The sequence below is a fragment of the Haemaphysalis longicornis genome, unplaced genomic scaffold, assembly GCF_048455015.1.
Source record: "Haemaphysalis longicornis isolate Haplotype H1 unplaced genomic scaffold, Haemaphysalis longicornis Haplotype H1 scaffold_7, whole genome shotgun sequence".
NCBI lineage: Eukaryota > Metazoa > Arthropoda > Arachnida > Ixodida > Ixodidae > Haemaphysalis > Haemaphysalis longicornis.
Window position 1 is genome coordinate 25,766,634 of NW_027526422.1, and position 22,575 is coordinate 25,789,208.

At 43.6% G+C, this 22,575-nt stretch overlaps 1 protein-coding gene across 1 annotated transcript in view; it reads right to left on the reverse strand.

Moving 5' to 3' along the window:
- Positions 1 to 407: 407 nt before the first annotated feature.
- The window catches only part of LOC144144865 (sodium/glucose cotransporter 4-like), a 40,574-nt gene continuing 18,406 nt past the window's right edge, over positions 408 to 22,575 (reverse strand). Inside the window, exons 2-14 of the mRNA XM_077676353.1 lie at positions 21,988 to 22,059; positions 21,057 to 21,161; positions 18,852 to 18,911; positions 18,053 to 18,157; positions 15,723 to 15,828; positions 15,443 to 15,523; positions 13,922 to 14,145; positions 11,627 to 11,762; positions 10,943 to 11,050; positions 9,727 to 10,046; positions 9,032 to 9,253; positions 6,384 to 6,612; positions 408 to 4,725 (exon numbers count right to left, since the gene is read on the reverse strand). Of these exons, the coding sequence (XP_077532479.1) occupies positions 4,499 to 4,725; positions 6,384 to 6,612; positions 9,032 to 9,253; positions 9,727 to 10,046; positions 10,943 to 11,050; positions 11,627 to 11,762; positions 13,922 to 14,145; positions 15,443 to 15,523; positions 15,723 to 15,828; positions 18,053 to 18,157; positions 18,852 to 18,911; positions 21,057 to 21,161; positions 21,988 to 22,059 (1,995 nt within the window). The 3' untranslated portion in view covers positions 408 to 4,498. The remainder of the gene's footprint in view (positions 4,726 to 6,383; positions 6,613 to 9,031; positions 9,254 to 9,726; positions 10,047 to 10,942; positions 11,051 to 11,626; positions 11,763 to 13,921; positions 14,146 to 15,442; positions 15,524 to 15,722; positions 15,829 to 18,052; positions 18,158 to 18,851; positions 18,912 to 21,056; positions 21,162 to 21,987; positions 22,060 to 22,575) is intronic.

Consider the following 22,575-nt stretch of genomic DNA (forward strand, 5'->3'; position numbering starts at 1 on the left):
TTCTTGTAGAGAATATGTGAGCTTTTTTTATTCTGTGTTCTTGCGCAATTCTTTTTTGTATGATTGCTTGATATGCACTGTAAGCTGTACTTGTTCAAAAATGTAAAAACCCACTTCCCTCTACAATGCTTCGGCCCTGAATGTACCTGTAAATAAATAAATAAATAAATAAATAAATAAATAAATAAATAAATAAATAAATAAATAAATAAATAAATAAACAAATCGGCCATTGCCTGTCTCCATCGGCTCGCCGTGTTCTGTTGTTTAGGCATTTTTCATTCTACTAATCTATAGACTAGCCCCACCTTGTACTTCATATTCAGCTATGTGGCAAATAGTTTAACAAAATTTGGACTCTTAGGTTAACTAGTGCAAGGCAAGGTTTTAAAAGGAAGAGCAAGGGATGAAAATACGAAAATGAATTTATTGAGTTCACTGTACACAAAACAAGTCACTCATTGATGGCGACATACTAGCAGTGTGCTGCCGTGAGAAATGTCCCTTCAAATACTTTAAAACGTTTGCAATCTGCACCAAAGGCGCACAGTACCGGAAGTAGCAATATCACCAAATTAGATAAACCATGAACCCACACTTCGTCATGTGTATTTTTACGACTTCTGTACAATGTATGTCGCGCACACAGACTTGAGAAAACGTAACAGCCCAAGGTGTTTTGACGTCATTTCATCGACATTCCGTCGGGCAAACTTTCAATAATCTCAAACACAATGCCACAGTAAACAAAAGTTGCCGACAGAACCACTTAACCTTGCATGTGCCCTGGCTTGCTGATGTAGCCGAGTAACGTCACAGCACCGCAATCATATGAAAAATGTTTCAGCTCATTGAGCGACGCAAATGAATAACAAGACAAACTGTTGTATACTTTCAAAGAATAAGTAAAGACTTCGCGTTAGCAATAGTTAGGTGCAGTCGTGTTCATTTATAAAACTAAACAAACAGGCAGCGTTTCAAGGTTGTAGTGCGCAACCTTCAAAAAGGCGAGTTTTCCCTTTTCAAACAATGCCGACTTTCTTGGCCACACTAGCACCAAATCCGTTTTGTACTAATGCGCTCCAATCGCATACTGGGGTGATATTGTTATGGCACATTGTGTTCTGGTTCTTTTGTTTTTTTGTAGCAGGGATTTCTATGGACAACAATTTTTGACCCAGGCGTAAAGTACACCAAAAAAAATAAAAAAAGCTTTAACCTTGTGATGCTTAAGTTTGGCCAGCTCTGTAAGGCCCAACGATATTTGGAATTCAATTGTTCCATGGCGATCTCTGCATATGCTAAGAATACATTGTGGGGCTTTCCAGCAAGTGTTTTTATAATTACAGGAGCCCCAAAAATCTTTCCTCGTACTGTATGTAATTTATGTCGGCGCCTAAAAGATTTGGGCACCACTCTGGTACGAGGTATGTTAGACATGGTGCTTTCTGCCGTTTAAGCGGGTGTTGCATTAAGTACTGCAAGGCCAAAAAATTCTGCTAGTGTACCAAACAAAAATTTACGCAAGATTGTTTTACTCGTGCCCCAATTTCTTTATAGTGAACGAATACATAATTAAGCAGATGATAACAAACACGCAAAACACACATAAAAGATGACAATGAGAAAGGAACCCTAGATGAAACATTGATAATATATACCAACTGATACAATGTGGCACAGCCACATACGAACGAACTCCACTGAGTATGATCTTCCAAAATCATTAGCACCCTGGTGAAAACGCAAAGGTATTCAAGCCATCGAAAATTGCCTGAAGCCCTGTGAGTAAGGATATGGCATGATACAAAGTTTCATTCATTTGTACATATACAGGAGTAACTTTGCGCACCACATCCTGTTGATTAACAATCTTCCCATTGTTTAGAAGGCTTATGTTCCCCATGCAGGCATTTCCCAAGCTGGTAACCGTGAGCTTTGCTATTCTGCTCCAGCACGTCAGCGTTTTCAGCCATTCAGGTGGACCGATGGCTTAAACGTTCGATACGGTACACCACTGTAAAGAACTTTGGGACGCCTGTGTGGACATAAGCCTGCCTCACCAAAAGCAGTTAAGTGTTCAAGCTTCATCATTTCATCATACTTCGGGTAAATAATGAAGGCATAACAATGATACCTACCAAACAACAAAATATTTCACACAAGTAGCAACACTAACCCGACAAATTATGTTGATTTTGCTCATTGCGTTGGTCCCTAGTTTAGAAAAGGGGCATGCTTCAGTAGTTTTCTGAAGCTACTGAGACTAGTTTAACGCTGAGCTGGTGCAGCGTGCAACGTTAACAAGCACAGCAGGAACAACCCCGTTAGGTGTTACTGCTGTATTTAGCATGAATGAGTAGCTAGGTTAGGAGAGTACTATTTACAAATACTAACACTCATCTTCGTATCGTGTGGACGGAAGATGTAGCGAGGACAGTGCCCATTCCCCCTTATTGCACATCTGCAATGATGTGTAGTGTTTATGGTTATTCTGCATTTCCTTCTTCGGATATAGTAGTTGCCCATATACTTTATGTTTGGCTACATTTGAACCGGCTGGACATGGGGCCCACAGAACGTCGGTGTTGCCAGTGCTCACTTAACATCGACCTTTGTTCGCATCAACGTGCCCTTACAGCCCCGTGCGTTTTCGCGCCACCTATGTGGTGACCTGACAATAGAAGCATACAATAAACAAACAGACAATGTTCATCTCCTTTCCAATGAGAATAGAACATCCCCTAGCTAACTGCCTTTAACTAGGCTGCATTTAACTGTTGCGAATGAAAATGTGACATTACCAAACTCTTTGGTTTACTCCATCCCATACGGTAGACTCGGCGCAACTCGGTTTTTTTAGGAGAGCAACGATACCACGGTGGTAATAACCTTGTGTGGAATGTCATTCTGCCCGCAAGGTATACGCTAAAATCTTAGACGTCCACTTATAAAAATTAAGGGCAGAAACATGATTTAGGCTACGATTATGTGGCTAAATGGGAGTGGCATTGTATTGGCAAATGTAGGTACGTAGTGGGTGACATTACACCCACTTGGCCCTTGGCAGTAGCCACTATGCTAAAAATTTCAGCAGTAACCTTCTCAAATTTGACCTTCTATAGTCAAGTAAGGGTAGCGCCACCGGTAAAGTAGGCTTAACGAAGAACTGCTACCACAAGAGTTATTGCGCTAACACACTTGGCATACGGTGCCATGCAGGGTGAGCTTGGGGCAATCATTCCGATTAGTGGAGGGACGGCGGTCTGTGCTCGCTGTGCGAATTCTGATGTGTAACACATTTGCCTGTAATAAATGACTTAACTTATTGTTCCTATCACCCCCACCCTTACCTTTCTCCCCACTGTTTTTTCCTCTCCCTTCCGTCTAGCTTCCCACAACAGCTGTTCACTTTACCTGCCCTTCTCACGACTGTATCCTCTGGTTGATCCACTTTTTCCAAAGCTTCACACAGAGATCATTCGGCGTAATAAGGCTAGGCATGGACGGCCACATCGCAAAGTTACGAAAATAGTAAGCCAAGGACGCAAACACCAAAAATAAATATACACACACTCAAGCTCTACATCTAGCACCGTTTCGCATAACACCTGCGTGTGCGGCACGATGACGTTTAAAAGTACCTGTCATTCCTTTCAACACTTGCCTGTGACCTGTTATGAGGGGCTCAATCAAGAGTGCTCCCGTTCACAATAAACAAGATTTAGGTCTCATTCCTACCACCAACTTCTAAAATATTTTTAAGCTACGCTAAATCCCTTCTCTCGGCATAGGAGAACAGAAACGACAGGCACATCGCTACATTGGTGAACTTCACCAAGAATTCTAAAATTTTATTAAAACGTTCCCTAAACCTTCACTACCTGCTGAGGTAACGGTGGGTGCGTAGTAGTAGTAGTAGTAGTCAGCCAGACATCTTAGAGTGCTTCTTGCTAAGTGGTGGAATCAGTGGAAGCGCTAGAACATCTCCTACATCCAGTGAATCCCCTGGTGGCCCCTTCTAAGCAGATATGCATATGGGTTGTTTTAAAAGGACACCAGACGCCTAACACCAGCACCTTAAGGTGCGGTGTATATTAACCCAGTATTTGCTCGCATCAGGCCTGAAGGATACATTTTGTTTCCTAGTTTAAGACAAGCATTCTGGGCATACACTTCATTGTAGTCATCAACAATAAAAGAGAAAACAAAAGTTAATAGCAGCGAACTTCCACTCAATACGACATACTATCACAGGTACACACTGTTCAATAACAAGCACCCATCACGTCTCATGCTGCCGGAGTTATGACTTCCCTGGGCACCCCAAACATTTCTATATTCCCTACGCTGGAGTAACAGGGACTCCGGTGTATCGGGGGAAGTTTCCTTTAAAATGGATCTAACATCGGCGATCACTCTGGAGACTTCCGTGATTAATCTTGCAGAGAGCTCCAGTACTTGTTGATGAGGCAATGACCTAGAGCGTAACTGATTCTCAGGCATAGAAGCCCCAGACGAAAGCACACACAACCATAAGTATTACAGCATTGATGCTGACTACGGAGCCCCACAGTGGATGTTCGTCGAGGGCCTTGACAGCCTCTTTGGCCTCCTCCTCGGGACTGATGGCGGGTGTTTGGTTGGCTGCCATCTCCTCTTCTTCGAGGTGAGTCGACGTAACTCCGCAAATGCAGAACAGTGCCTTCTTGAAACCACGCAGCTCTGCACACAGGAATAAGGGCAGAGAAGAACTTAACTCCGGTAGTTTGTGCGGGCTAGGACTCGGGGTGTATACTGCGAAAGGGCAGCTAGACGAAGGCAATGTAGCCTCTAGCTTCTAGTGTGGATGTTTTAAAATGGAATTAAAGTGCCCGCACCTGTGTTCTACTCCTCGTAATTTCCCTTTCTTGTAGTGAATGTGACACTTTGCGCCCGCACTTTTCACCTCCAATGCCACTTTGTGATACGATTGCTTATTGCATGAATTGTAATGCACACTGCTATACATAAAAAAAATAGTCACAGGGCACTAAGGGTACTGAGAACCGCCACTAAATATATTTTCATTTATTCATATATTTTCATTTATGTATTTTCAGAACGATATATTTTCATTCTTTGAAACTGCAAATCAGGAAGCGTAGCACGAGTGTTTCAAGCAAGACGATTACTTGTCTGCCCTAGGTCAAAAATTACTGCAGGGCACATGTATCCGCAAGGTAGGACATAATATATGTTCAAACGCAATACGCGCGCCCACAACCTTAGCGAACAATTAAGGTGAGAAGTACTGAACTACTCTTTACTATCAATTCTGTACTAATTAATACATGTAATTTGCAAGGAACTAAGACAAGATAAGTGTGAAGTTTCCTCGTCTGTATTGAATTTTTCAGGCAACAGGATGATGAGCCTTACGAGGTGTAGACCATTTCTGCTAGAGCAATAGCCAGCTTAACAGGAATGCGAAGCGCTGCCTCTCAACCATTTAGACGACTAACGAGAACTGATGCAGCGGACCGTCCCATCAGCTAGCATTTGTTAACCTTGGCTGTTCAGAGCTATATGGAGAATTGGACAAATAATGATTGACTGTGTAAGAAGTTCTTGCTGTGTAACACTAATCCGTTCAATTGCACACCTCAAGCCCGTTGTGTAATTAAGCCCGATGATAAGACAGAGAAAAAGTAACGCGCAAGAGAAAAACATGAGCCAAGCCACATTGAACAGCAAGGCCCACAGAGCCCCTTTCCTTTTGTTGTGCCACCACCTGTCCAGTTCATAACTGTATAATTAGTGGAGAGGTGCTGACCGGAGTCAATTCGTACAACCAATAAAATGAGTCCGTGCAACACTATTACACAGTTCGTTCGATGAAAACGTTGCAATTTAACAACCTTATTGGCCTAACGACAGAGAACAGAGATTACAGCATTGCAGTTATAATATTATTCAGAATATAGTAAAAGTCCTTCAAATTTTATCCTTAACGTTTATTACGATTTTCTTTACATGAAAGATACCCTGCATTTTACTCTTAAAGGATCTTCTGCTGATTTACGACAGTGTGCATGTTTAGGCTGCATAGTTTGCCAGTTGTCATGCCCTCAGGCACCAAATAACAGTCATTCGCAAGCTAAGAAAAGCGTTCAATGACATGCCGCTGCCGACCTGGTGACTTGCTGCTATCATCAATCCTTAGTTAGCCACTACCATAGGCTGGCCTCCCTAGAGTTTACAGGAATCTTACGTGTTCCCGCTAGGTGAGTTCTGGCTAGCCTCTGCTGAGTGCTAGAATGCATATTAAGCCTCCATAGGTCATTCGCGAAAGAGATACAATGTATTAATGCAGCCTCCCTGCGCCCATTGCGGCCACGTACCTTTTCTCATCGGAGCCGCCTGCATGGCTTCGTGGGGCGACGTGTGGCTTCGGACGGTCATGGGAACATCGTTGCCATTGCCAGAAGCCAGGTTGTCCGTGCTCTTGTTGTAGGCTATGTTGACCACACCGTCACTGATAACAGTCATCTCCTGCACCTTCTTTTGAGGCTTGTCTAGGTCTTCCCGGATCTCGGTGCTGTTCCTACTCCCGAAGGTCAGCCTGTGGAGCTACGCAGACGAACAAAGAAATATAAGTACAGGTATCAACTAAGAGGGCACGCGTGTAGCGCTAAAATGGCATCGATTTTCTAAGTTACGGGTATACTAGTAACGCTATTGTCCTTGCATTTAAAATCACATTGGTTGTCATTAATATATGGTTTATTCCCTTGCAGCATAGTATTGCGTCCGTCCGAATTTTCACTAAAACACGAAAACATGTGTGTTCTATCAAGGTATAAATAACAGCACACCTATAACGATGAAACGTGCTAGTCATGTTTCGTCAATGCACTAAAACCACGATGTTATTTTTCGTGTGAAAGCCAAGGCCCTAAAATCTGCACAGTTTCAAAAGTTAAGAAATGTTATTTTTTACGTTTATTTGAGACATAATTTCCCCAAAAAATTACGTGAATTTCACTTTCTTTTGCTCTCAAGTGCCATGAATTTCATGAGCCAGTGAAGTCGTTACGAGAAACTTTCTTATTTGGCTTATTATGGCATTCCTACCAGGCACCCACACAAATGAGGACCCACCAAAGATATTTGGGAAATCAGAAGCACTGGCTCCTGGCAGGGACACTTTCAAGAATCGTCCAAAAACGAAGCCTAAATTTGGTCACTCGCGAGGTTAACATCAGACGGGCCTTTTCCATATCACGGCCCTTCCTCTTGTGAGCATGATAGTTTTTAATTCTTACCTGTCTGCGCAATAGTGGAAACAATGTGAAGAAGGCGAAAGTTTCAGAAATGTTTGCCAAAATATTTGCCAAAGTTCCAGAAAAAACCTTGGCTAATGAATGAATGAAGAAATAAACGATAAATGTAGTGCTGCCCTGGGATTACCAGTGATAGGTGCATGAAAGGTGTGAATAGACAGTTTCCCCAGGCAAAAATAAAAGGAGGCACTGCGCAAGATCAGCAAAATACCCGCCGCAGTGACTCAGGGGATAAAACATTTTGCTGCTGAGCCCAAGGACGCGGGTTCGATTCCCGGCCGTTACGGCCGCTTTTCAGATGGCAATAATCAAAACCACTCATGTATTGAGATTTCGGCACACGTTAAAGATCCCCAGGTAGTTTAAATTAGTTCGGAGTTTTTTTATTACGGCGCGTCTTATTGCCCAGGTGTTGCTTCGGCACATTAAACCCCCAATTTTGTTAGACCAGGAAAATGTTTGGCGAGTTTGTGAAAGGTTGAGTGAGACATGCGAATTAGGAAAACATGCTTAGGACATTACATTAAACTTGATAAAGTAGCTTCAGCATAAATGAAGTGTCCTATCTTCATTTCACAACGTCACTTAGCGAGAAGCACAGCCAACTTTAATTTCCTTGCCAGAAGACTTGTCAGCTTACAGATGTTTATTACAGAATGGTCATTGCAGTGAGATTTTATTGCGCTGCAGAAAAAATGGTATCCCTTAAATTCGCTCAGTACTGTGCATTGAGATATTCATAGCCTACGTCACAAAAAAATAGCACAAAAAATTTGCTATATACAGTGCGTAGCAGTCATTTGAATTGTCTTCATTCTCTGTTCTTTTCAGCCACCAACATGGCAAGATGTGTGCGCTCTATAAACCAGATGAACGCAGTTGTATGTTTTGTTTGTATTATGTTTGCACCGCTAATGATGATGCAAGGTAGAATGTTACTTCTGTTCGACTTTTATGTCGTGTCTCGCCGATGTCACTTTTTTTTAACCCAGACGGAGTGTTCTTCTCAACGGTGTGCTTTTGCTGCGTTTCGAGCTGCTTGCATACTCTCGTAATTTAATTGTGTTGTTGCTGCGCTTTTTATCTCGCTTTTCTTCAATGCAGTTTTCTAACCAATGATATTGTCTTCATTTTCGTAACAACCGAAGTGACAAATTTTCAAATAAAAATAATTCTAACTTTTACTCTACTTGCAGTTTGTTTTAAGTCTGCTCAAGGCTACCTGTGCACCAGTAATGTTGACATGTATGAACTGTGTCACCAATAATACTGGTAGTTTGAGAAGTTCTTGCTTATATATACTTCAGGCTCACTACTATGCGTGGCTTATAGATAGCGCTAGTGGTTTTCCGCGCCATGAAAAGCGTGGGGGCACCAAAACATGCACATAAAAAATTCACATAATGTGTAGCCTAAGAATGCTACACATTAAGAGCAGCAACATTTCCCCTTCTAATTCCAAAGTCAAAACCTCAAATTCCAGCCCTGCCCTCCTTTCCTCCGCCGGGAACGACTCTTTCAACTTCAACTCACAACCCACAATTTAACAACTTGTTACAGAATTTCAGGCAGGTCCATTAACTTCAACCTTCACACTCCAGGAGCAGCAACTGGAAAGCTGTATCACGTGAGGAGCTCCAAACAGCATACCCGCCTCAGGCAGTCATATTTGCAGAAACCAAAATGGCGCCGCACAGCGCACTTGCCTTGCTGTCGTCGATGGGAGGCGTCAGCAGGCTGATGGTGATTGTGGCGATGACGGAGATGACGAACAGGAGCACGCCGAAGTGGAGGTAGTGCATGTTGGCAATGATGTCCGGTCGGGGATCCTGGACCGTGCTGCCACAGCTGGGCACCGCGTACGAGAATTCCCAGCCGAACCGGATCAGGCCCACAGCTAAGCCGATCATCAGGCCCCAAAAGGCGCCCTACGGAGAGAACATCTGTTGCAATCAAATACAGCGGCCGTTTAAAATTACAGCAAATCAGAAACTTTTCCCCCTATTAATTTTTTGTAAACTTCGGGTGTGTGATCAAAATTCACAACGTTGGTGTGGTACGCGCTTGCTTGCCGGCATTTTGCAGCTTCAAGGGCTTTTTTATTTATTTTTTGGGTGGTCTAGTTCTCATAAAGCACCCTGAAACAAATCCTAATCTATAATCCATGTAATCCCGCGCTCCTCGTTACCTTGAACTCACGCGCTAACTCTTGCTGCAAGATCTCCATTTTAGGAAAAGATTCAGCAACAACCGAGTAAGTTGCCTGCAGTATGCAGGTCTCAATTTGATAGCCGAGCGCATTGTCTCATTGCCTGGAGTAAAACAGTGTTCGGTAGGGCATTGCATGGGTAGTTGACGCAAAAGTTGGGTGTTGAGTAGAAGGCCGGGCACAGCGACTCACAGGTTCATTGATACGCTTCCAAGAGACTGCAAGCACGTAGACCGCACAGACTGGTGGCGCCAGGTAGCTGGTGACGCTCTGGATGTAGTGGAAGAGCTGGCTGTTGGGGAACTGCTCGATGATCGGGATCCAGACGATGCTCAGCCCCACCAGGACCACGACGAACGAGCGGCCCACGATGAGCAGTTCGACGTCGGAGGCGTTCTTGCGGAACTTCTTCCAGATGTCGATGGTGAAGATGGTCGACGAGCTGTTGAAGATGGACGTCAGCGAGGACATCAGGGCCGCCAGCATTACCGACAGCATCATGCCGCGGGCACCTGCAGCGAGAAGGAAGAAAGTGAGATGTCTGGCTCTGGGCAGCATAATGTTTTTTTTTTTTGCTTTTCACAATCTATTAAGGAATGAAGAAAGGGAAATTCCAGAGAAAAGAAGCAATGTCCGGACTTGAATATTTTGAAAGCCCTGCGATTGTACCATAATCACAAAGAAAGCTATCTGAGGTAAGAATACAAACGAAACGTCGAGATACGCTGACTGGTCTTGGTCATCACATTAACATAAAATTATCAGTAGCCGCAGACTGACAATTTTATAATTATTTCGAAAGTATCAACAAACTGCGCATAACCAATAAGTATGAAAATCTCTAAAAAAACTGCAGTAATATCTCTGACAACACGGCAAAGAAGTGTACGCGTAGAGAGGAACCACGATCTAGTTTGGGATTGTTATGTGGTGTGTGTTATCCCCCTCCCACCCTTTGTTTGTTTCCAATGGCAGGTATGCTTCCAGTAAACAGTTGGTAGTAGTGCTTCGTAGTGCACGTGTCGTTTCGTAACCCCTGACTTGCTTCGTATTTCAGTGCTACATTTTTAAGAAATAAAAATTTAAAGTGCCTGTGGAATCAGGCTCAAGTGTTCGGAAGCAATAGGTGCAATAGAACCTTGTATGACTGAAGCAAAATGATAGTGTACTCAGTTAATTCGAACAATTACGTTGCTTCTAGAACTTTGCTTGAGCTGGCTGCTTTCCCTAGGTGTTCAGAGCCCAACAGGAAAACAGCGGAGTCCTGAACAATTTCGACCGCTGAGCGAGCATAAAGAACCCACTTTCAATAAAGGCGAAAGAAAGGAGCAATCTTTTATTTCTCTGTATAGCATGTTTTCAGTCAATACTTTGTTCATAATTTTACTCTTAGGTGATATTCGCTCACCGATGGGCATCAGCTTGACCACGAGGAGAGGGTACGCGATGTTGGTGCAGCCATTTTCGCTTCCACAGATTTCACGGCAGCGGTCAGGGTTGGAGCACGCCACAAGGTCTGTTTGCAATGAAGGGAGCCAAACATAAACAAACGTCAGAGGAACGTCATTCCGCGGCCCTTTTAATGAGTCTATTTTATTTAATTTTTCCATTTCGCTTCAATTGTAGCATAAACAAGCTACCACTCACACCCCTACAAATTTCAATCCCCCTCCTATTACCTGCGACATACAGAGAGCAACAATTGAAATGAGCAGACGTCAGAATGACCGGCAGCACACAAATCAATAAAAATTGGCTTGCTGGCGTGACCCAACAGTCAGAAATTCTTATTATTCTAACGCTCAGTCATCCAACTGTGTAAGTAGCATTTATCTGCAACCTCGTTGAAAATTTAAATCCCAAAATACAGAAGCATTTTCAGCTTCATTTACATTTTCATGCTTCGGTTTAACTCTATCTTGATTGTATGCCCAACCCATAAAAGAATACTGCTAGTATTCCTGCGACGTTTGCAGACGCCCACGAGAAGATATCATTACAACTGGACATATTTTGCATTCGGGGGCAAGTTTTCAATCTGCGAAATTCATTTTCACCGGCATAAAGAAGTTGCACGTATGTTGTCACGTACCTGGGTACAGGACACGCGCCGCCATTCCGGGCAGCACAAGCAGATAGAGTGGGAGCAGTTTGAGGTAGCCGGCCATCACGCAGCCAGCCTTGGCATGCACCATGTTCTTGGCCGACAGGGCCCGCTGGACAATGACCTGCGGAGAACGGGGGTTCCTCAGGGGGCAGTTTTGCGAACACTAGCTATCTCTCCACATTACTGCAACAGCCGGCCTCACGAATCGCATTTTGATTATTCTTATGAGCAGCTCCGCATCCCGGGGGGAGACTCTTTGCATACAGCATCACCACCATGAGCCCTTGACATTTTAGCTGTACCGGATCCTCCATCGTGTTTAGCTTCGGCTCGTGATATCGCACAACACGTGTTCTGTTTTGCTATATCTAGCGTAGGTTGCATAATATTGTTACATTTACAAATAAATAAATACAATAGAAGTTAAAAAAGCAATGTTTGCTATCGAAGTCAATATGAAGTGAATATTTATTTCGTTTGAATACTTGAAAATCAACGCGAATGTTATCAAATCAAAGTGACTATTTAGTAATTTCCAACAAAAAAACTGAAATGTAATATTTCTAAAGCATGCTTTAGGAACTAGTCTGCAGAGAACTAAGTTCATTTTAAAGGGCTTGCGCTGTAGCATGAAGCACACAAATAAGCTATCCTGGTGCTTTTAGATAATATTAAATTTCATGTGGCCAACTTTCATTTCACGTGGTGACCTCAACCCCAAGTGCTGTAGCGTATTAGTATAATCAGGGCATAACAGTACATTTTGACAAGCAATATGATTAACACAATCCCCTTATGAAAAATAACGTAAACGAATGTGCCATGAACTTTCATGTCAGCTCAAGGAATAAAACTGGGCGTATGGGCCAGCGCAAGACGTGCAAAATTAAGCTGATTTCTAGACCCTCTCGGGCATGCTCTGATGGTGTGATCGCATGATCCCCGTTTTCCAACCCTCTGCACGCGGGTCTCTTTTTCCGTACTAGCAACACATGAGTTTCGCTTATAAAACAAAGCAACACACTGGCGCCGCACGCACAAGAGGCCAAAATATGGGTTCCGCGAGAGGAATTTCATGTCCAGTATAAACTTGTCAAAATTACTGAGACCCAAATTGACGCCAGAAAGTGCGCGATAATAAACGTGCAGGGTCGGCAAACTAACTTGACGAGTGCTCGGTGTCAACGCCTTGTGTTACGAAAGCTTTGTCATCGTTTCTAGGAGAACGAAGCTAGACAGTAGTATTATCTTTCCGATGCTCCGCATAAAAAATTACAAGCATTAGAGGTCATAAAATGGTCAAGCCTGCGCATCGTTTGATTAGAAAACTATGTCAGTAGGCAGCTGGCTATATCTCGGGTGTGTTGACCGGGGCAGCTTGAGCGCGACCACGTTATCAGGGTGCGAAGCGATAATGTAAGGAGCACACTGACGGAGTTGGCCCAATTCCAAGGAGACAAGATGCGCTCTCGAAAAGCCCGTTCCTCCTGCCATTTAACCTCACGTCACCGGTGTATTGCGGAAAGGCGTGTCGCCGCCAGCGGACAAAATCGGTGCTTGTTTGCGGCAGTCGCGCGTGAGCTGTCTAAGTTCGATACATCCCGTGCCCAACTGGTTCTCACTTGTTGCAAATAATTTTTTTTTTGCATGTGTTTTAGTGTACCAGTTGTGGTTTTCAAATAAGCATCATACAAATTTACTGAAACAACTGAGCATTTGTGTTTTCAAGCTTCAAGATACTTTGAAAATATTCGGAATTTTCGATTAGCGATTTTTCTATTCTAAGCCGAAACGAACACAAGATTATTGGCTTCGATATTCAAAAGTTAAAGATATTCGCGTACCCTTGAAACACAAACAAATACCTTCAATATTAGTTGGTAGCTGATACCGTTTTGTTACAGCCTCTTTCTGATTTTATCTAGTGAATGCATCAATGTATCTTCGTGCACCACTTGTCCTGCCTTCACATTTTATATAGCTGTTTGGGCACTATGCCCCTCTCTACCTATATCTACATCTACATCTACATCTAAATCTACTCTTAATATCTGTCTATATCTATCTATCTGCTCTTAATGTATACATCTATATGTATGTCTATCTATCTAAATCTATTTATATCTATATCTATATCTATCTATATCTATATCTATCTATATCTCTATCTATCTATATCTATATCTATCTATGTCTATATCGATCTGTCTCTATCTCTATCTATATCTATGTCTGTATCCATATCCATATCTATATCTATCTATCGGAAGTAAAGCTCACCTGGTCCGAGCACCAGTACCAGACGGCTGAGATAGTGATTCCGAACACCATGCCCGTCCACGGGAGCTGAGGGTCCGTCGCTGTGCGCAGTAGGTGGTTGTAGTTGTCAGGAACCTTGGAGCACGACTCGTTGGTCAGGCTGAATGTCACGTGGCTACTGTTCCTCGGCTCGGCCAGGGCGAACTCGCGCATCAGCCGCTCGTAGCCGCCCACCTTGATCAGACCTGGGGGACAAAAACGTAGACAAAACTACCGCTGAATATCGCCATTGCAACAATTTCTGCTAATGTCGTCCGTGGGCAGGCGAGGCACACGTATTTTCACATGCAAGTCTAATTGGCAAATGAGAGCGAGGCAGTGCAAACAGACGACAACAAGAACAATGATCCGTTTCGTCTTTTCTGTCTGTTCTCTTTTACTTAATATATGCATCCCCAACTCCCCGGAGCTTTCGTGTTAGTTTCGATCGTTAGTAGGTACGCTAATATCAAATTTTAAGCCAAAAATGCTGCCCAATTAAGACTCTGACCATGTCTTTTTTCTTTATCTTCACAAAGTTAGCCTTTTTATGATGAAAAAAAAAGAAAAAGCACGTGGTGCGCATGACGTTAGTTGCCTGGTAAAAAGATCCAGCTGGTTTGATTTAACCAGAATCCTCCACAGCAGTGCACTCATAGACAATGTGTAGCTTCGGTGCTTTAAACTACGATTTTGCTGGTCAGTTTAGTTTTAAGGTTAGGCTAGGCTAGAAATCCGCACGCGACCATGAGATTGCAGCTTTTAAGGGGTTTATTTTTGCGCATTCTTGCATGCACGCAAGCTGGCTTCAATAACCCTGCCTCTTTTTTGCATTTTTGTCTGAGGGACCAACTCCGTGTGGTCTGCCTTTTTCGTTTCAGTAGAATTTTAAAAAACGTATCGACATCCGCAACTAACCCTTTTTATTAAATAGCGGCCCAATTAGTGAAGTGAACTGATCTAACTTCCCTGAGAGGTTACGCGTTGTCCCCCCAAAGGATCAGGACAGGAAGGAGGGCTTGGAAGGAGAAGTGAGGCTTGCTCTCTCTCTCTCTCTCTCTCTCTCTCTCTCTCTCTCTCTCTCTCTCTCTCTCTCTCTCTCTCTCTCTCTCTCTCTCTCTCTCTCTCTCTCTCTCTCTCTCTCTCTCTCTCTCTCTCTTGCGCTGGTGACCAGCTCGTGGGAGAGACTACAATGTCCCAGCCAGACCTACGTGGAATTCGTAGGAAAGAAGAGAGGAACACGAGAGACGGGACCTCCTCTATTCAAAGGAAGTGTGGAAAAAAAGCAGGAAGGAGGGAGAGGGGGCGGTCCGCAGGAAAGCAGTTCCTTTCAAAAGAAGTTCTAATTTCTGCGTTTTTTATTAGTTAGTCGCGTATGGAGAGCGGGAAAGTGTATCCCAAACCGGCTGTGCTAATTCTTTCGCAATTCGGCCTCGGGAAGACAAACAAGTAGAAAGGAGAGCAGAAAGAAGGGACAAGAATGCTTCGTTCAAGCGCACTTACTCAATACCATGAGGACAAAGGCGCCGATAACAATGAGGATCGTCTGAACAAAGTCCGTCCATATCACAGCGCTGAGTCCACCTGCGAACGGGAAAGATATAAGGAAAGAGTTCAGGGCAACCGTACCACCAAGTCAACCGTACACACAAAAAAATGCTCGGGACAAATAGAAGCTGACCAAATGACTCACGGCATCTTGTAACTGAATGGTAGTGAGTAACCATATAAAAAGCAAAAAACAGGAGAGTTTTGAGGATTGGGGGAACATGAGGACGCTTACCAGCAACGGTAAAAATGCAGGCGATGGCAAGCAGAACGCAGACAGACAGGTAGATATTCCAGTCCAGCGCTTGCTTGATAAAGACGGCCCCAGCAAAGAGATCCGCCTGCAGATGCATCCATCGTTGTGACTTTCCCGTGGGGAATATTTTAGTTTGCAATTTTACAACCAACAAAATTAGTTGCTGTACAGGACGGGCAATGGCTGCTAGTTAATTATTAATAACTACATTCAACGCGCCCCCTTCTCACAAATGCAAGCGCTCCCCTGTCAGCATTAAGAACCATTTACGTAAGCATGCTGCTGCGAAGTCGGAAGTCCAAAGAGCTGCATGAATAGCAATTTCGATTTGCTCGAAGTTGAACTCGTGAAGTAATACCCGCCGAGTCAATTCTTAATACCAACAAACTTTTCTTTTTAAGATTCCTGCAGTCGTCTCACTCAACCAATGCGAACAGGTATTCGCTCAGTACGACGCATGTTACGAACACTTTCAGAAATACGCCGGCCTCTGTACGGCTCCAGGTTAACACTTAATAACTACGAATGTCGTGTGGTACAGTCGAACCTCGATATAACGTAGTCCTACTTGCAGCGGAAAACGTTGTTAAATCGCAAATTGCGTTACGCCGAGAACCGTGCATACCAGCAGCAGATAAGGTGCTTATTAGAAGGCTCCTGGTAATTGTCGGTAACATACGAAAGAAATTCCCAATAAACCACGCCTTTTAGAGCAAGTAACCCGGCCAGACCTGCACGGTGTGCACCCTGGGACAGAAGTTGCTAGGATGCGGTTCCGACTTGCAAAGTTAATTGGTCTGCTCTGTGGTGGCTCGGCACTTGATTTATATTCCCGAGCAAAGCATTACGCTTCACAGTATCATCATCACACGCGTAGCATGAGCTGAGCTAACACCACTCAGTGGAAGAATAAACCTTGATTGTTCAAATCGCGTCTTGAAAACTTCAATCTCCAGGGCCAAAGCACGACGAAGCCGACGCACGTTTTCTTTCTTCATTACTGACCTGCTCGTAAGCTCATCTCCAGATGGCGCTTTCCATTCTAGAGCTTCCGAAGTACTCATAAATTCCCGCAAGGACAGAAGTAGAGCCCCAGCGCGACTTTCCTATGCGCATGACAGGACAGCAAAGCGATACGGTCTGCTCCTCTGCTCGGCTGAGTGCTGTCCGCCGGCAACGTCTTTGCGAGAAATAACGCGTGTAAATTATTGTCTCCCTCGGCTTACATTTTTGTTTACCACATTTTCGCTCACATAACCTAACGAATATCACAATATTTCGAGCAAAGTTGGGGCCGGGTTAATAAGCGAATTTCGCCCCGAAGTGCGGATTCACCGCAATGAGTGATGCGTCGTAATGCAAGTGTTGTCACGTGCCCTACTGCTCTATTCTAGTGGTTCACTATCGTAAGCAATAAAAGGAGAAGTTTCGCTGATCAGCCTGGGCCATGACTTTATCCTATATATATTTATCGCAAGTGCGCTTGCCCTTCAAGGTCGGATGCCACCGCGCAGATGTAAAAACCTCGAGGAGGATTAGATAACAGGGGCCGCCGCTCGCTCAAAGGAGCGGTGAGATTCTTGCAACGTAGTAGCTACCTGTGAGGAATCAGCTCGGCAGATGCGCCTAGTCGTACTGCAAGATGGTTTTGTCTGCATTGCTTGTTTGTTTAAAGAGCGGCTGTTTCACGCGCGGCGGCAAAAGTTTGATGATCATAAGAAACTATGCGTTCGTTATATGACCAATTGAATGTAATTGCGCTGTACTGATTTTTCATTAACCCTTACAGGTTAAATTAGGTGGTCAACTGTGTAGGTAACTTTTATTGCTTATTTTTTTTATCAGTCAGCAATATTTGGCTGCAGTTTGTATGCAAGAACGGGATATATCCCGCTCTTGGTATATGCAGGTGAAAATTCGGTTCTTCTGCTCGCCAGAAGGCGCCTGGTATGTATATGCAATCACCGTGGACTTGAAAGCGAGGTAAAAAATCATTAATTAAAAAAAAAAAACAGGCGGCTTGAAATGGGGCGAAAATTGAAAACGAAAAATAATCACCACATGGAGAATTTTGTTACACCAAGGTTCGACTATTTTGTGTCCTATTTTCGCTTCTAATGTTTGAAGAACTGAACACCTTTCATTTTAGTGACGCTTTTGTTACGCAAACATATTTCTCTCAAAGATTTTTTTCCAGAGTTCGATGAGAAAAAAATCGCAATGTGAATTTTCTCACGTTCAGGCCAAGGTCATTATAGCGAACCATTTCAGGTCTAAGCTGTGCATGCACTTGCACCCCCGCCACTTACCGAGATCTTAGTGAAAATAGACAGAAGAAGGGCCAGCACGGACAGGTACACTCGTATCCGTTGGCCGCCGAACCTCTTGCGCAGATACTCCGGCATCGTGTAAACCTGCGAATGGGGAAAATAGCTAAGGTTGGCTCGAATTCCTAGTCTAGACCACAAAGTGAGTCCGTTGCGTTGGAGTCCTTCCTTCATATTTTTTCTTAACTTCTTTCTGTCTTTCTTTTTGCTTTATTTTTCCTTGTCGCATGCAGTTAGCCCTAACCAGCTCACCCATCCGTCGTTTTATTTTGTCTGCCAATACAGTCTCGAAAACTGATCTAGAAGAGTTTCTTTTTATCTCAAGGTGTGTCGTATGACGGCACCAAACCCAACAGTTTCTGTCATTTCGTACACGAGCAAAAAATGTTAACCCTTTTTTTTTAATTGCATTCACATGCAATACCTTCCGGAACGCCATACCTTCAAAAGCAGCGTAGTTTAATCTCCCCTTTAATAACCGCTTTCCAGGAATGCGCAAATTTGTCAAGCTCGAAATATCTGTTTCTATGCCACCCCTTCGTTTCTTCTCTAAGACGTGATTCAGACGCGAGTGAACATTCAGACCATTAAGTTGTCACCGCCAAGCGGTGCTACGCCTGAAGCCTAAATTGTCAGAGTGTTAAAGTGAGAAAATAAAACACTGCCGCGAAAACTGGCATAATGCATTACATGATTCAATATCATCATGGCATTACACGCAAAGTGAACAGTTTGGATTTTCCGCCATAGGCCAGGCACCAGTAGCAAGAAAAATACTCACCCCGGAGGCAACGTAGACTGGTACGAAGAACCAGCCAAGGAGCATGAGCACGAAGATGGCCTGCACACGGAGAAAAGCAACAGAATATCAGAGTGCGCAACTAAAAACGGCAGCTGTTCTGCCCTGCCCCCTTCAAAGGCGCCAAAAACAGTGGTGGCTTGCTCCTATGATTCTCACTTTTGCTTGGAGGGACAGTGCTATGCGAACAGTCAGGGTTGCGGAAGCCAGTCCTGTGGCCATTAGCGATATTGGGGAGACGAACTGTTCAACTTTGCAAAACTAGAGTAGGAGGCCCAGTGTAAGCACGGCGTACTGTGAAAAGTGTAAAGAGATTCAGTGTAGCCAGGAATCATACGACAGCGGTCGCAGCTAGTAAATACACAAAACAGATGTTTCATGCTATTGTCCTCCTTTTGCAAAAGATCAACACCTTCATATGGGGGTCAAAGAAGCTACCCACTGATGCTCCAAAATCGGAGATGGATTTTAATATAGTCTAGTTGTAACTTATTTTCCTTATTTCGTTCTTTCCGTAAGCGTCAAGTATGTTCTTTTTTGTATTTTTTGACACAGTCAAATGCGTGTTAAGGACATATTAGTAGAAATTAAGAAGAAGAAATGGACGTGGGCAGTGCATGTGATGCAAAGGCAAGATAACCGTTGGTCATTAAGGGTAACGGGGTGGATCCCTAGAGAAGGCAAGCGGGGCAGAGGGCGGCAGAAAGTTAGATGGTCAGATGATATCAGGAAGTTTGCGGGGATAAATTGGCCGCAGTTAGCACAGAACCGGGGTAATTGGACATTAATGGGAGAGGCCTTTGCCCTGCAGTGAGCGTAGATCGGCTGGTGATCATGAAAAGGCATCTACAAAAACCGTTCAAACTTTATTTTAACAAATTTTCATCCGGTTGCGGAGAATAAATTTTCTAAAATTAAGCACAATGTCTTGTTCAAACTCCATTTCAAAGAAATATAATTTATTAACCACTTTGGAAACGATTACATGGCTGCTAACTCAGTATAATATTCAGATATCTGCCAAGCTGCTACTTCATTCGCCTAATGGGAGATGGCGAGCATTGTTAATTGTTACGGCCATTGTTTTGCACACCACAGTGCGTGTAATACTTGACGTGGCAAAGAAAAGGTCAAGCCTTGGTGCTTTCATCCGCACGCTCCCGCTTCCCTGCATTATTCCCCTCGTCACATGCTACGCCGACATCTTATCGCTTGGGTTTTTGTTTCCTTACTCGGAAGATCGGTTCCGAGAGATTCTATCGTCGTGACAAACAGGCACTTCGCCTCGTGAAGGGCGTGACTTTCTCCGTTTGTTGCGGACATCCTATCGCCGCTCAAGTGGGAGGTGTACGCGCAACCTTGAACAATGTACGGAGGAGAAATGTTTGGCGTAACTCCAGGGAATCGGTATTTAGCTCCACCTGATGGAATATCTTTTAGCACTTGTCGGTCAAACCTTGCTGCTTCGAATAGAATGAGAAGCTTGCGCACGGACAAAGAAATAAAGCAATTCACCAGTGAAGCGAACTATAGTGCTGCGCCCGGAATTATACGTTGTTTTTATTATTGGTAATATTTGGCATTTATCAAATAATTGCGCTCTTTTCTATACCTCCGAGCTAAGGTGAAACCAAGAAAAGAGCGGCGTTGGATTTTAAGCAGCGAGTGATCGCGATCGATCAGTAACCAGCGTGTTGAGGAAAGCATTAAGGCGGCACTGAATATGCTACATGTAACTGCTGGGGTTGTTAGCAAATGTGCGAATTACTAGCGTCAGGTCAGCCCAACAAAAAAGGAAGTTGGGGAAATGAATTCTCTTAATGTTGGTGCCAAATATCTTGCTGCTTTTAAATATTTTTCCCCTTTCTCGTAGTGGTTACTGTAGGGCCAGCTCAATTCTATATTCAAAAACTGCCACTTAAAATTTAAAGTTCACGCGAAGGTGGTAGAACAAGCGTTGGTGTGTAAAGGATTGCACCATCAACCTCTTTTTTAAAGATTGCAGTGGAAACGTAGAAGTTCACAGCTCACCATTTGTTACCCGTTACAACAAAAAATGAAATGAAAGGAACAAGTGAAGGGTAAAAAGAAGCGGAATGTAAGCTTTTTTTATCAGTTAACGCGAGAATTCAGTCAGCCTTGATGTCCCTCTGTAGCAGTAAATATGTCAGGAAGGCGGTCACGTACGTTCAGCTCAAATCCCGCGATGCCGATGCCTGTTGCAGCTCCGGAACCAGCGAGGCCGACGAAGTGACCGCTGCCGATGTTGCTGGCGAACAAGGAGGCACCAACCTGTTCGATGAAGGAGAAACAAGTGTCCCTATTTATTCCCTATTCCCTATTCCCTATATTCCCTATTAAAAATATTCCATATAAAATATTCCCTATAAAAATATTTCCTATTTTTCTCTTTCCACTGCTGGTTTTTAATCAAGTGCAGTTGCTCATTGTTTCGTTTATTATGTCTATGCTGCACAATTACGTTTATGTCCGCAAAATAATGACAGTTTCAAAAGGCAGAAAATGTGAAGATGAGTTCCCCCATAGGTCTGTATAGGTTGGAAACGGACGACAGAATGATTCAACGAGTAATTTCGTAGCCAGTTATATATGCTACCTCATGATAAAGTGACAGTCACTATTTATTCAACGACAAATGTAATCCATGGAAAACTGCTTGTCGGAGCGAACCTGTGAACCAGCGGACCACACTTACATGATTAAAAGTTGCGTTGCTATTTGTCCTGAGTTTAAGAGTTCAAGTCCTGCTGCATCGGAGCATAAAACGTTTTTCCTGTCCTCTGAGGACCGTTCTACACCCCCGTAATCAGGAGCTTGGTAACTCGCAGCATTGTACCATGTTGAGGACTGACATGCACAGTTAATTTTCTGATTTGCTCCTTTATTTTTCGGATCACGTTTCGACCGGTCAAAATATGTCTATTCGAAGTTGTTGGTGCTACACGCTGGTCTAGCCTATAGGAGAGCACATGACGAACGCCAGTGACAGGGAGAGCTGAATTCTGTTGTAATGAGCCTACACTAAGGCTTTAGCAGCGGAATTGCCTTTTCGAACGTTGCTGTTCCATATTTTTCAGGATGCGTGATCTGTACTCACCGGTATCCAGTGCATGCTTCTGCTGGCCAGAAAGTAGCCGCTCATAGAGCCCGAACTGCTCCGCCATGAGGACTGCACAGTTAGCAAGAAAGAAAAAAGGAAAGAACATGTTGTCAGGCAACGAGGTTGTCCTTCGCCCTTAAAGTTCACGAGCTCTGACTGTTATTACACTCGGAAATTATGCCTCGTACTCCCTTCATTGGATTAACCAATGAAGAATTCGTATTGCTGCGACATATCAGCTGATAGATGCGAGCAACAACTTCAAGACAACAAATTTTAAAATTGGAACGCAGGGCACGGAACAAGAAATGCCAGACATGGCTCACCCAGAATAGGTGTTCCGTTCACTAAATCGCCCTGCACATTTATTTTATCTGATGATAGGGATTTCACACTTTACTTGAAGTCTAGCGACTCAGGGGGATTGGCGAGAACCAACGGGTAACACAGAGGGGCCCAAATTTTTTTTTCGAGTTGCTATCATTAATTGTCATGTATTTTGACAAATATGCACAAGACCCCATAAAATATGAATAACCTTGTATTTCATTATGTCTTAGCAAAATACAATGAACGACATACTAT